Source organism: Dendrobates tinctorius, unplaced genomic scaffold (genome assembly GCF_039654945.1).
Source record: "Dendrobates tinctorius isolate UK_male_01 unplaced genomic scaffold, ASM3965494v1 ptg000046l, whole genome shotgun sequence".
NCBI classification, from domain to species: Eukaryota; Metazoa; Chordata; class Amphibia; order Anura; family Dendrobatidae; genus Dendrobates; species Dendrobates tinctorius.
In genome coordinates this window covers 65816011-65829261 of record NW_027361714.1, presented here as the reverse complement: position 1 = coordinate 65829261, position 13251 = coordinate 65816011, and the positions used below count along the sequence as shown (strand labels likewise).

At 43.3% G+C, this 13251-nt stretch overlaps 1 protein-coding gene across 5 annotated transcripts in view; it reads left to right on the top strand.

Moving 5' to 3' along the window:
* Nucleotides 1-13251, top strand: part of DSE (dermatan sulfate epimerase) — a 63688-nt gene that overhangs the window by 46728 nt on the left and 3709 nt on the right. For all 5 annotated transcript variants that reach the window (XM_073575972.1, XM_073575975.1, XM_073575976.1 and 2 more), the window contains one exon: nucleotides 8526-8765. In XM_073575972.1, the coding sequence (XP_073432073.1) occupies nucleotides 8526-8765 (240 nt within the window). The remainder of the gene's footprint in view (nucleotides 1-8525; nucleotides 8766-13251) is intronic.

The window sequence follows — 13251 nt, the reverse complement described above, 5'->3', positions numbered from 1 at the left end:
TCAACAGAAATTGTGTGACAAATTTTGACACCATTTTGACCCACTTCCTAGTGTGAAATCTGGGGCTAAAACAATTTTTTTGTGTGGTAAAAATGTAATTATTTTTTCTTCACTGTCCAATGGTATGAAATTCTGTGACTCACTTGTGGTGTCAACATGATCACTACACCCCTAGATGATCTTATTGAGAGGTGTATTTTGTAAAATCGGGTCACTTATGTGGGTTTTTGCTGTTCTAGCACCTCAGGGGCTCTGCCAATGTGACAGGACCTCCCCTCAAACCAGTGAGGCAAAATCTGCACTGTAATATGGCGCTCCTTCCCTTTTGAGCTTTGCACTGTGCCTCAAATGTAGTTTTCTACCACTTATGGGATATTGATGTACTAACGAGAAATTGCATAACAAATTATACTGTTCTTTTCTCCTTCTACCCCTTTTGAAAACTGCAAACTTGGGATCAAAGTGACATTTTAGTGGGAAAAAAATAGTAATATTTCATTTACTAAGCCCAATTTTATACAAGTTTGTGAATCGCCTGAAGGTTAAACATATGCACTACTCCCCTAGATGAATTCCTTGAGAGGTGTAGTTTACAAAATGGGATCACCTCTGGGAGTTTCTTTTGTTTTGGCATGTCAGGGGCACTTTAAATGTGACATGGTATCTGCAACCTATTGCAGCCAAAATTGCGCTCATTGCCTTTCCAGCCCTACCATGCACCCAAGCTGTCATTTTTCAACAAATATGTTGTACCTGCGTACTCTGGGAAAACTGCACAACAAATTTTAGCATCCCTTTTTTTTCTTGTTACCATTGTGAAAATGTAGAAAAAAAAAATGAGGCTGGCACAACATTTTTGTTGTGAAAATGTGTTTAATTTTCACATCTCAGCATTATAAAATTTTGTGATGCCCCTGAGGGTTCAAAGTGCTCACCACACATCTAGATAAAGTCCTTGAGGGGTCTAGTTTCCAAAATGGGGCCAGTTGTCAGAGGTTTCTACTGTTTAGGCACCTCAGGGGCTCTCCAAACGCGACGTGGCGTCTGCTATTGATTCAAGCCATTTTTGTATTCCAAAAGTCAAATGTCGTTCCTTCCCTTCCAATCCCTGCCGTGCGCCCAAACAGTAGTTTTCCTCCACATATGTGGAGCTCAGAAGAAAACGCACCATAAAAGTTGTTGTGCAATCTTTTTTTTTTTTTTTTTTTTTTTTTTTTTCTGCCCCCTCCCCCCTTGTACCTTAAAGAAAATGAAGACTATGGCCCTAAGTAAGTTCCCTTTTTTTACTTTTTTGTGGTAGCTGGTCATCCTGGAGTACTTGACCCCAGCTGGGTAAATCAAATATATGGAAGGGCATAAGGCCTTTTACCATAGTGCATTGTCCTCTCCAGGGTGTGTAGTTTAGGCCTAATTTTCAGGTCACCATATAGCAAGTACATATCAGGTAATTTGTAAATCTGGCATGTCAATAGAGAATCATTATATGGGCTTCCTGGCTGGACCTGGAGAACAATTACCTGGATAGGAGGTGATCCCATGGCCAGTTGGTTCCTTATTTTGGTAAGGTGGTTATAGATTGGATACAGCTTGGCATCTGTAAATCTCTTGGTGATTTTAAGTATAGTGATAGGGCACATCTGAATCCCTCCTTGTCTACCCTTGGGTCTATTGGGAAGGGTATTGTCCCTAAATGAGGTTGGGCAGTAGAACGGGCTATGCATGAGGAGCGATTTTTACATTACTGGCAGTGTATCTTATCCGTACTAGCCAAATGTTGGGAGTCAGAAAACCCTGTTTCTATGGTCAGTTTATCCTCATAGGTTTGTTTGGATAGGAATTTGACCCCTGCAATTAGTCCATCTATTTTAAGTGTGTAGGTGAGACACAGACCTGGTATCAATATTTCTTACTCAAAATTAACCTGTTTTGTCACCATCGTCCTTTCTCCCACTGAACCTAGTACATATAACCCTTTATCATTCTGTGAGGGGTTTTCAATGGTGATATACAGTTGTGCTCAAACATTTACATACTCCAGCTGAATCTTTGCTTTCTTGGCCTTTTTTCAGAGAATAGGAGATGAGCCTTGTATGCAGACCATCGGGTTGGACAGGCTCAGCGTGTTTACACACCTGGGGTCCTCAGTTGTATCAGAGACTGGGACCAGAGTGATTGTTGGACGTATCTTTGCATATATTTCTCTGTTTCTCTGTCTGCCTCTTTGCAATGTCTTATTAGTGGAAACACCTCTCACTTGCTTAACCAATGCAGACAATTAAGGAAAATACTCAGTTGTTAAAGACTAGGACTTTGTCCGGAGAAGACAGCCGTCTATCTCTGTTCCTTTACGGAGACACAAGATGGTGCTTAGGCGAGACTAAATATTTTATTACCTCTTAATGGAGCTGCGCAATCTCCCGCCCTCAGGTGTGGACTGTTCAAAGAACAGAGTTTCTGGTGCAGCTGGCATCGTCTGGACTTTTCATCCTAGCCCCACGTTGGGCGCCAATTTTTAGGGTCACACAAAGGCCTTCAGTGTGTCTGGTACGTGTGGTCAGTTTTCACCCACACCATAGACACTTACACACGTAGACCCATTCAAGTGAATGGGTCTGTGCACATGTCTCGGTGTATTTCCACGAACTGTGTAACGTGGGTAAAATACGCTGATGTGTCCTTCTCTCTCTTTTTTTTTTTTTTTTTTATAGCTGCAAGGGTCACAAAAGGTCCCGCACAGAGATGTCCTCAGTGTGTGTTGCCTGAGAAGCAGCAGTACAGTTAGTGCTGTTTCCCGGCGCCAGGTGCTGAAGACTGCTCGCATCGTGCTCTCAGCGACCATCGCGAGCAGGGGAAAATGATGAGTTATAGTTAAGTGAGGACAGGCAGTGGCTGATGGGAGTATTCATCACCCGCCGCCTGCACTATAAATAAATGGCATGTATGTTTGATAACCAGCTAGGCACTACTCACAGCTGGGGGGTAAGAGGCCATGGATATTGTCTCCCCCCCCCCTCAGCTTAAAAATAGAAGCCCGCAGTTACCCAGAATAGGAACATCTTTTAAGATGCGCCAGTTCTGGCGCTTTGCCCAGCTCCTCCCACTTACCCTGTAGCGGTGCCAAGTGGGGTTCATATTTGTTAGGTTGATGTCACCTTGTAATGTCTGACATCAGGCCCACGGCTTAGCAATGGAGAGGCATCTGTAAGACATTTATCCATTACTAATCTTATAGTTGTATTGTAAATAAACACGCAGCCAGAATAAAGTCTTTTATTTATAATAAAACAAACACTTTTTTACTTTTTTATTTAAAAATAAGTTATACTCTTAATGCCCATTCCATTGAATCCATCGTCTTCTGTTAAGTAACAAAATAAAAAAAAAACACTATCCCTTACCTGTCTGACGTTCTGTACCACTCCATAATCCATGTCTAGCGATTTTAATAGTTTTCAACCTGGTTGGTGCCACTGGTGAATGAGGTGCTGGGATCACAGCATCAGTGAGCAGTGGTGACCTCATCGAGGTTACCGCTGGTCAATGAGTCTGCAATCCCAGCCGGGCTGAACTGCGGTGATGTCTGCACCGTAAGAAAGTCAGTTTAGTTCAGTGAGTTCACTGCAGATCTTTGATTTGTGGTGAAATCACTGACCTGAACTGCAGTGAACTCGGTAACTTTTTCTCAAGGTGCTAAGGTCACCGCAGTTAAGCCCACATGGGAACGCAGCCTCTGTGTATGGTGGTAACTTTGAGGTCACCGCTGCTCACTGATGCGAGCAGCTCATTCACCACTGGTTCTCAGCGTGGATGGTTGCATCGTGGCACCGTCCAGGTTGAAAACTATTAATCTCCAGACATGGATTACGGAGTGGGACAGAAGTCTGATAAGTGAAGGATATTGTTTTGTTTATTTTTTTGGTTTCAATGAGACGAGAACCATGTTTATTTTTCAATAAGAATGGAAAGGTGTGGTGTGTGGGTTTTTTTTTTTTTTTTTTTTTTTTGTTTTTTTTTTTTTTTTTGCTTTCAGGTAACGAACTCTATTCTTGCAGTAGCTTTATTTACAATACAACTATAGGCTTAGTAATGGAGTGTCTTGTAGACACCTCTCCATTACTAAGCCGTGGACTCTGTCACCAGACAATACAATGGTGACATTAACCCCACAAATATGATCCATACTTGCCACCTCTACTAGGCAAGTGGGAAGACCCGGGCAAAGCGGCAGAATTGGCGCATCTAATAGATGTGCCGTCTCTGGGCGGTTGCTCTTTAGGCTGGGAGAGGTCAATATCCATGGCCCCTTACCGGCCTGAGAATTCCAGCCACCAGTTGTCTGCTTTAGCAAGACTGGTTGTAAAAAATGGAAATGTGGGGGAACTCATGCCCGTTTTTTTTTTTTTTTGTTTTTGTTTTTTTTTTTTATTTCCATTTATAAAGCAGGCAGTGGGTGATTAATAATTAATCAGCCACCGCCTGCCATCATGGTTATATTCAACTGATAACAGCTACAGCAGGTGGCAGCTGATGGGAATTTTTTTACTCCCATCAGCCTACACCTGCTGCCGCTAATAATTCTCCTCATTCTCCCCTGCTCACGCTGATTGCCAGCAGAGCAGGGGACAATGATGAAAGTGGTCTTCAGCACCCGGCGCCTGGGAACAGCGGTACGTGTGATACTGATGTGGCACACGATTACCACATGTGCAGCAAGTAACACACACACACACACGCACACACACACACACACACCCTGTATCGGTGTATCCGGTACCGGAAATATCAGGACATGTTAAACCGGCCTAAAGCTGTGTGGTCGTCTTAATTGTCTGCTGACAAATTATATATCACAGATATATATGTGTACACGGAGAAAGACTACTTGTGATTGTCAATGCATTCACTAGCAGAAATTCAGTTTATTGCAGAAAAGGCATGTATACTCAAGTATAAGTCAAGCCGAGAAAAACTTATTGACTAGAGTATAAGCAGCTCCGCAGCTGCTGCTCCCCCTCCGTCTTCTGGGACCCTCAATTGAGTGTAAGCCGGGGGGGGCTTTTTCAGAACAAAAATATGTTGAAATACTCGATTTTGTACTCAAGTATAAACGGTAATTGTATAGATTGCTCAATAAGTGATAATGTTAAATTGTTGTTTCTCCTCCCTCAGGAGGGGCTTAATAAATATTCATTACCTTTTTGATTCTATTTTTACCTAAAGGATTACTCATATTTTATTAGCAAAAGGACGTCATGTCAAAATCCACAGAATTGTTCTAATTCAATAACTGGTATGAGTTAGCGAATAATTGCCTTCTTGATTCATATTCAAGTCCATTTTGTAAGTCTTAAGTGTTTTTTTTTTTTTTTTAACTCACAAGTCTTGTGTACAAAATGACCCGCTTGGTACGGTGTCCTCCGAGGGAGGGGTCTGGCAAACTCTCAGGTAGATCAGGAACACCTGTTTAAGACTCCTCTTTGTGTTCTCCTCTCTAGACAGTGTCTCTGCGCTGATCTCTCCCTTCTTTCCTGTCCTGCGCCTTTAGAAGCAGTGTCCCCAATCTAGCAGCCTTGAAACTTGCCGGGCGACGTGGGTCAGGCCCTGGGGTCCTTTACTTCCACAGCTGCCTTTTGAGGAATGCTCTGGATTAGTCACTACAGCCTCCGGCTTACTAGTTGAGCCTTGTTTGGTATACTCAGCTAGGCTTAGGGGCCAGCTCCCTCACTCTGGCCTGGTCCTTCCTTTCCAGGATACGGGCCCCACGGTTGGCTTTCGCACTCTGTGCCCCTAGGACCCCTTCCTTCTATTAGGAGTTTTCTTCCGTCTTAAAGATGTCTCTCTGACTCCACTCCCTCCTGCTTATCTGCTGTCCTGTCACCGACTGACTGGATCTTCCTGAAAGATCCTTTACCTCAGGCTTAACTCTGCCCACTCACTGTCACTTTTCTCTCTCTGATTGGATGCCCACAATCGCTCCACTATCTAAGCTACTCCCACTCTACCTACCTTCCACACCAACTCCCCAACACCCTTTCCTAGCCAGTCTGGGATGAGGCCATCCTCCCGAAGGGTACACCCAGATGCCCTGACTAAATTAGTGTGTGTGTTGCGTGCTAGTAATAGGAGTCCTGGGTGGTGCTCCCTCCTTACCTGAGGGTGGGATACCACACCTCTGGATGAGGTGCAGTACGTCTGTGGCGACCGGACCCTCAGGGGGCGCCACATGAGCTTGAAAAGTTAAATGGTGCTTCTTCCCTCCAGTATCAACATATGGCCAAATGGTACTGTACAGCCGCATGTAGGGTATTGCCATGTTCGTGAGAAATTGTGTAACACGTTATGCTGTCACTTTTACTTATTTCACCTTTAGAAAATGTAAAATCTGGAACTAAACCATTTTAGTGCTAAAATGTAACTAAGTTTTCTTCACCTCACAATGGTACAGTATGTGAAACACTTGTGGTGTCAATATGCTCACTGCACAACTGGACATCAAGAAGTGTAGTTTGGGCGTCTTTCTGTCCAGACACCTCCAAGGCTCTGCCAATGTGACATGGCACTAGCAAACCATTTCAGCCAAACTTGTACTCTGATATGGCGCTCAAAATCTCTTTTGTGATTTTTGCATTGTGCCTGAAAATTAGTTTCTGATCACCTATGTGGCACTTCCATACTCTTCAGAAAATGGACCACAAAATTTACTAAATTTCTCCTGTTGGCCCTTTTGAATATGTAAGGCTAAAACCTTTTAGTTGAAAAAAATGTAATTTCTCACAGCACAATGTTATACAATTCTGTCATGATTAAAATACTCTACCCTAGAGGAATTCTTTGAGAGTTGCAGTTCCCAAAATGGGGTCACTTGTGGGGCTTCTGGTTTCTGTTGGGACAACATATGGCATATCCCTGTACTAGAGAAATTGCACAAATTATGGGGCTCTGCAAACGTGACGTTGCTTACCCTATGTATTCCGGTCAATTTTGGTCTCCAAAAGTCAAATGGTGCTCCTTCCGTGCAGAGTTCTGTCGTTCACCGTAACAGATGTTTCCTACCACTTATCGGGTATATCTGCGCCAAAGAAAATGGTCCATGCAAACTGTTATACAACCAATATTTTTGTAGGGAAAGTAAAAAGGTTTTTTTTTAATAAACTTCCTGAATGTGGTTTTTGAGCGGTGAAGTTTTGAAAGTGTCACTTTTGGATATTTTTTTTTTCCAGGTCCCTCAGTCGCTTTAAATTTGCTGTGATCCTTAAAAAAAAAAATGAATTTTTTTTTTTTTTTGTAAATTTTGTTGGAAAAATGAAAAATAGTTGATAAATGTTTAAACCTCCTAACGGAGGTTGTTTAAGAAAAAAAATGATGCTGATGTATGGGAAATGTTAGTTATTAACTAGTTTATGTATTATAACTACCGTATCTTTCGCTTTGTAAGATGCACTTTTTTTTTTTCCCCCAAATTTGAGGGGAAAATGGGGGTGCGTCTTACAAAGCGGATATACCTTTCTGTGCTGCCGCTGAGGGTGTCCAGCAGTGCTTGCCATGGCGCGCTGTCCCCCGGTGCTTGCCTCTGCGCTCTGTCCCGTGCAGCGTGGGGGGGCTCTGCCGTTTCATGCATGCTTTCCTGTGGATTTCTTCTGGGAAAATGGCCGCTGCGCAGATGGATATCTCGGCACTGAAATCTCGGGAGATGCGTGGCGGTAAGAACCGGGGGACAGAGCGCGGAGGTGGTGGCAAGCACCGAGGGACAGCGCGGCGGCAGCACCAGGGACAGAGCGCGGAGGTGGTGGTAAGCACCGAGGGACAGCGCGGCGGCAGCACCAGGGACAGAGCGCTGCGGTGGCAAGCACCTGGGGGCAGCGCGGCTGCATTATCAGACACATTGCTGTTGGGATGAGGGGGTGTTTTCATGTGCAGCGCGCCGCTGCGGTTGTCTGGTACTGTCGCCACGCTGTCCCCAGGTGCGCTGCACATGAAAACGTCCCCTCATCCCAACAGCAATGTTCCACTCCTGCCTCTTCCATCAGCAACCCTGGGACCCCGCTTCACCGCAGCCACCACCCCCGGTAAGCAATAAGACGCATGGATTATAAGATGCACCACCATTTTATTAAAATTTTTTTTTTTTTTTTTTTTTCCTATTTTTGTCCTCAAAATTTGGGGTGCGTCTTATAATCCAGAGCAGAGTGTTATAAAGCGAAATACGGTATCATATTTGAGAGTAAAAATTGTGAGAATTTTCAATATTATTATTTTTTTTTTTTTTTGTCAAATTTTTCCATTATTTTAATAAACGCCAATCTTGGTGGCAAAATTTGACTAACCTGACATAGAATTTATCAAGACTAAACAGCCTCTGAATTGCTGGGATGTATTGCAGTGTTCCACAGTTATTAATACATAATGACATCAAATTTGAAAAATTAGGATCAATAGTTAAGGTAGGAAGTTGCTAAATCCTTCATGGGTTGTTAACTTATTTCTATTTTTGTTTTTGTTCCCCCCCCCCCCCCCCCCCCCCCAAGGATTTTTGCAAGAAGCATACTTCTGGACTAAGCAAGTTCTTACGATCATGGAAAAGTCCATAGTCCTGCTAAATGATGTGACAGATGGGTCACTGTATGAAGGAGTGGCTTATGGCAGCTATACAACAAGATCACTCTTCCAGTACATGTTTCTTGTCCAGAGGCATTTTGATATCAATCATTTCAACCATCCTTGGCTAAAAGAACACTTTGCCTTTATGTACAGAACTGTCTTGCCAGGTAAGAGACTCTGGAAAAAGGCAATTTATCTTAGCAGAACAGTTTTTCCAGATGAAAATATGATCTTTTTATTACGAAATATTTGCCGTGAGTTCATGAACCTACTGAAATTACATTTTTTTTTTTTTCCTCTTCACAAAAATAGTACAAATATCTATTATAAACTGTTAATATAATTTCATTAATTGCATAAATTTAAGGGAAATCTATGGTTAAAGGGTTAGTCTGACACTAGCACAGATTTAATTAGTCCTAAATGTCTTTTTAATATCACAATCTAATTGCTTTTCTAATATACTTACATTCCCTAAAGTTCCCTCTCCTAAGTGCATTATTTATTTAACCAACTTCCTGTTTGTTTGACGTTTTAGTTTGAGAACCCTTAGTGCATGCTGGGATACTCAAACAATGTCATCAGGTTACTGCCGCAGCCTCTGTCCCTACCCCGAAATGAAGCATAATCTGACGTTCGTTTCCGGGACTGGACTAGTTCCCACTCTACTAAGCATGGTTCTGTTGTCCATTTCAATGTATGCTGAATAGTATATTGTCACTGTGCAAAGTTCTTTTTAATGCAGTGATGATGCCATAACACGTGAGGAGCGACAAGCCAGCAAAAGAGCGCACGGTCAGAGCACACTAAGTAGAGGTGCGTGAATTTGATCGGTTCCCTTCTTATTCAATAAGCTATAGTACTTACCGAATAAGCTGCAGAGGGCACCTGGATACATGGAGCACACCGGCTGATCAGTTGTCCGGCACTGCAACTGCATGTCGCGGCTGTGTCAGTCACAACACATGCATGGAGAGCCTGGGTGTTGGGCTCTCCATGCATGTATTGTGACTGTGACACAGCCGTGACACATGCTGCTGCGGTGCCAGACACCTGATCAGCCGGTGTGCTCCATGTATCCAGGTGCCCTCTGCAGCTTATTCGGTAGGTGCTGTAGCTTGCCGAATAAGCCGGGACCCGATCAAATTCGCTCATATCTAATAACCTGGCTAGCCAGAAAAGCCAAGAATTGCTCCTAAAGTGATGGAAATCTCGAAAGCTCATCTTCTTTTCTTGCTCGCCGGGTTATTTCCTTACATGCATATCGAGAAGGGAGTGCAGTCACTGTGCATTATAAAGCATACTGCACAATGACCAGATCATACTAGGCAAACGTCGTAATTGACAACCAACGCGTGTTAATGAGAGCAAGAACTAGCCCCTGAAACTGACGTCTCTTCATGTCAGGGTGGTTGCAGTCTACTGCAGTGACCGCAGTCACTGCTACCTGATGTTTCATTTGAGTATCCCAGCATCCACTGGAGTTTTAAATGACATGTCAACTACTGGAAGTTAGTTTATAAAAAGGGGAACGGTAGGGAATTTCAATGTGGTGGTCCAAAACCAATACGGATTTAATTCTAAGATTTTCCGATTTCCAAATTCTAGACTTTTATAGGTCATTTGTTTGACATACTGATAACTTTTCTTGTGCATTTCCCTTTTCTTGGTCATTCATATTTCAGCCATTTTTTTTATAGGGTTAGTTTGACTTAAATCTAAAGCAGAAACCTGATAAACCTATCATGTTTTTACCATGTAGACTTCACTCTAATGTGTATCAGGAGAACCTAATGGACAAGTAGTTAAAATTGTGTGAATTGATCTTTGACTGTATTCATGGGAGTAGGATTTTGTTCAAGTACGGTAGCTAAAGACTAAGGAAAGCCTTAACGTTTTAAGGTTGTTTGCTCAGTATTTAGAGGAAAGTGCTTAGTCCTGTCTAGAATTTGGCTTCAGAAATTCCATTTCTCTGTCCAGTAGAAACATTTTGCAGTGTGGTGGCTGTTCATTGACTTGCGCATGCAGCTTTGTACACAAGTACAACCACAAAAACCTTAAACAACATTGTAATTGCAAGCTTCCACAGTTTGCGGTTAGTTCAGAGAAGCCATACTTTGCACAAAAGGATGTAGCGTTAATTCCATCCTCACTGTCCGTATTTCTATCTGACAGTGCTCATTTTCTGCATTTGCTTTTTAGCCTCTTTACCTGAGTTATCAGATTGTCATCCTAAAGCAATTTTTATAGAATGGATACATTATACTTTATGCCTTTTGCTTGCTTAAGACAGTTAGTTTATGATGCTGGCATCCAAATATAATTCATGACTGTTTTAAATCTTGTACTTTTACAGAGTACCGTAACTTATTTAAAATTAACTTCTGACATTTCTATATGATGACATGCCAGAAGTTCAGGTGCAAAGACATTTAAAGGGAACCTGTAGATGTTAGCCAAGCCAGGTTTAATTTGTCATCTATACTTGTTACTGCAAAATGTATTCCTAAAAGTATGACCAATGTAGTTTTAAAGCTCTCCATTCATCTTTTTTTGTATTACTATCACTATCTGATTGCTTCCAGTTGATGTCCTGAAATTCAGCCTTAAACTTGGAAAAACTTGCCCCCTTTTTAAATATTAAGATTTTTTTATTACGCTCTACGCCTTAGTGTTTTTATCTGTATCTATATACATGACATATTTCCAAGACTTTTTGCATTGTTGGGCTGGAAAGATCCAACAGAGCATCACTTCTTGTCGGTTCTTCGAAAAAATGACCCACAAAATTATCCTGCATAAATGATGCTTTTTGCAGCTAAAGCAGAAACCTGACCCCATTCAGTATGAGATGTTAAAATCTCCCATAAGCGCTACTGTTCCAGTCTGTGCAGCTCGCGGCATCTGATTATGCAGCCAACCCTCCAACTCCTCAGTTTTGGCGGGTCAATAGATTACACCGAAAATGACTGTATGTCACTTTGGAATTTCCTCACCCACCCCCTATTGCCTTTCACTCTTTCATATCACTTAACATAGAGATTTTCGCCTCTTCTTTTCCCTTTTTTTTCCCCCATTTGCCCTGTCTTTCCAAAAAATCGTAACTCTAAGAAGAGCACGGGTTTAGGCACCAGGGCTGCAGCAGTGACATTAGTGACCTGTTCTCACCACTGGTTGATATCCCAGTGCCCAGACCTGCTGTCGTCGCTCACCAGTAATTGCTATGATCCGAGCACTGTAGTCACCAAAGATTTGACTGTTATGCTGTGATCACTGTAAGTGATGGCAACAGAAGGTCTCCACCTACACCTGCAAAGTGGGCCAGGGAGCATGTATAGCTTAAGGCCCCGTTACACACGCAACGATATTGTGAACGATATCGTTGCAACATCACCAGATTGACGTTGCAGTGATGTCGAAACGACATTGTTGCATGTGACATGTAGCAACAATCGGTTGGCTAATCGTTGCCTAATGGTCTGGGCCATAATTCTATCATTGGTCTCCTGCTGGGCAGCACACATCGCTGTGTGTGACAGTGAGAGACCAACTATCAGAGATGCTGGGAGCTGGTATCCAGGGTAAACAGTGGGTAGCTAAGAGCCGCACGGCTCTTAGATACCCGCTGTTTACCCAGGGTACCAGCATGCTTGCTGGTCCTGATCGCTGGTGAGTCTAACTATGTCCCAGCGATCCCATCCATGTCAGATCGTTGGTGGGATTGCTGGGACATTGAAGCGTATAACGGGACCCTTACATCTGAAGTGGCAGCTTCTGTCTCCTATGTCCTGGGTCTGTCATATTTGCTGTGCAGAAGTGTTGTGCTCTGACATACTAGAATAAAAAATTCCCAGTGGATACAGTGGTAATAAACTACAGTTTAACTGTATCAAATTAACCCTTTTACATTATCTATTTTCTTTCACCCAGCTGCTTGGCTGTTCATCCTGTCCCACATGACCAGCCTACATGTCCTCCCTACTAGTTGCTTGTTCAGTGAGCAGCATGCCCAAGCTTTTTAATTGAGCTCTGCATTGCATTTTGCTCCTCCAGAACTCTAATATGGGGTTCCAGGTGACAAGCATGCTCACATCTGCCACAGAGGTATTCACCTTGTAACTCCTGCTCCAGTTGTGCATACATATTGTGCACAATATCTAAATGAAGTGGGGTGCCCTCCCAGGGCTGCGGGGTACTCTGCATCGGGCTGGTGTCAGGGGAATGTGTCACAGCAGCGGTGACCAGGTCCGTGGCCCTTGGCGCCCAAGTTAATGGAATGGTTCGTGACGCCACCTGTGGTGTTTGGCAAGCAAGATGTTAAGCCAACGCTGCGTACAGATTCTCTGGGTTGGATGGTGTGTTGCAGCATAGATGGTGTAGCTCCCCACAGGTGAAGCTGTAACCCCAGGGCAGTGTAATAGCAATAGATGAGGATAGGCGCAGGCGGTGTGAGGTATGCTGGTACTCAGATGTAGCGGTGCTGACGGTGTTGGCGCACAAATGAATGAAAGACCAGGGCTTGCAGTTCCAAAGCTTTACTCACAGTCCGTGGTACACACTGGTGCCTGCCTCCATGCCGTGTCCTCTGGGGCAGAGTCTCAATCAACCTCCCGGGCAAGTCAGGATTCTCCTCTTCAACACTCCGCCAACATG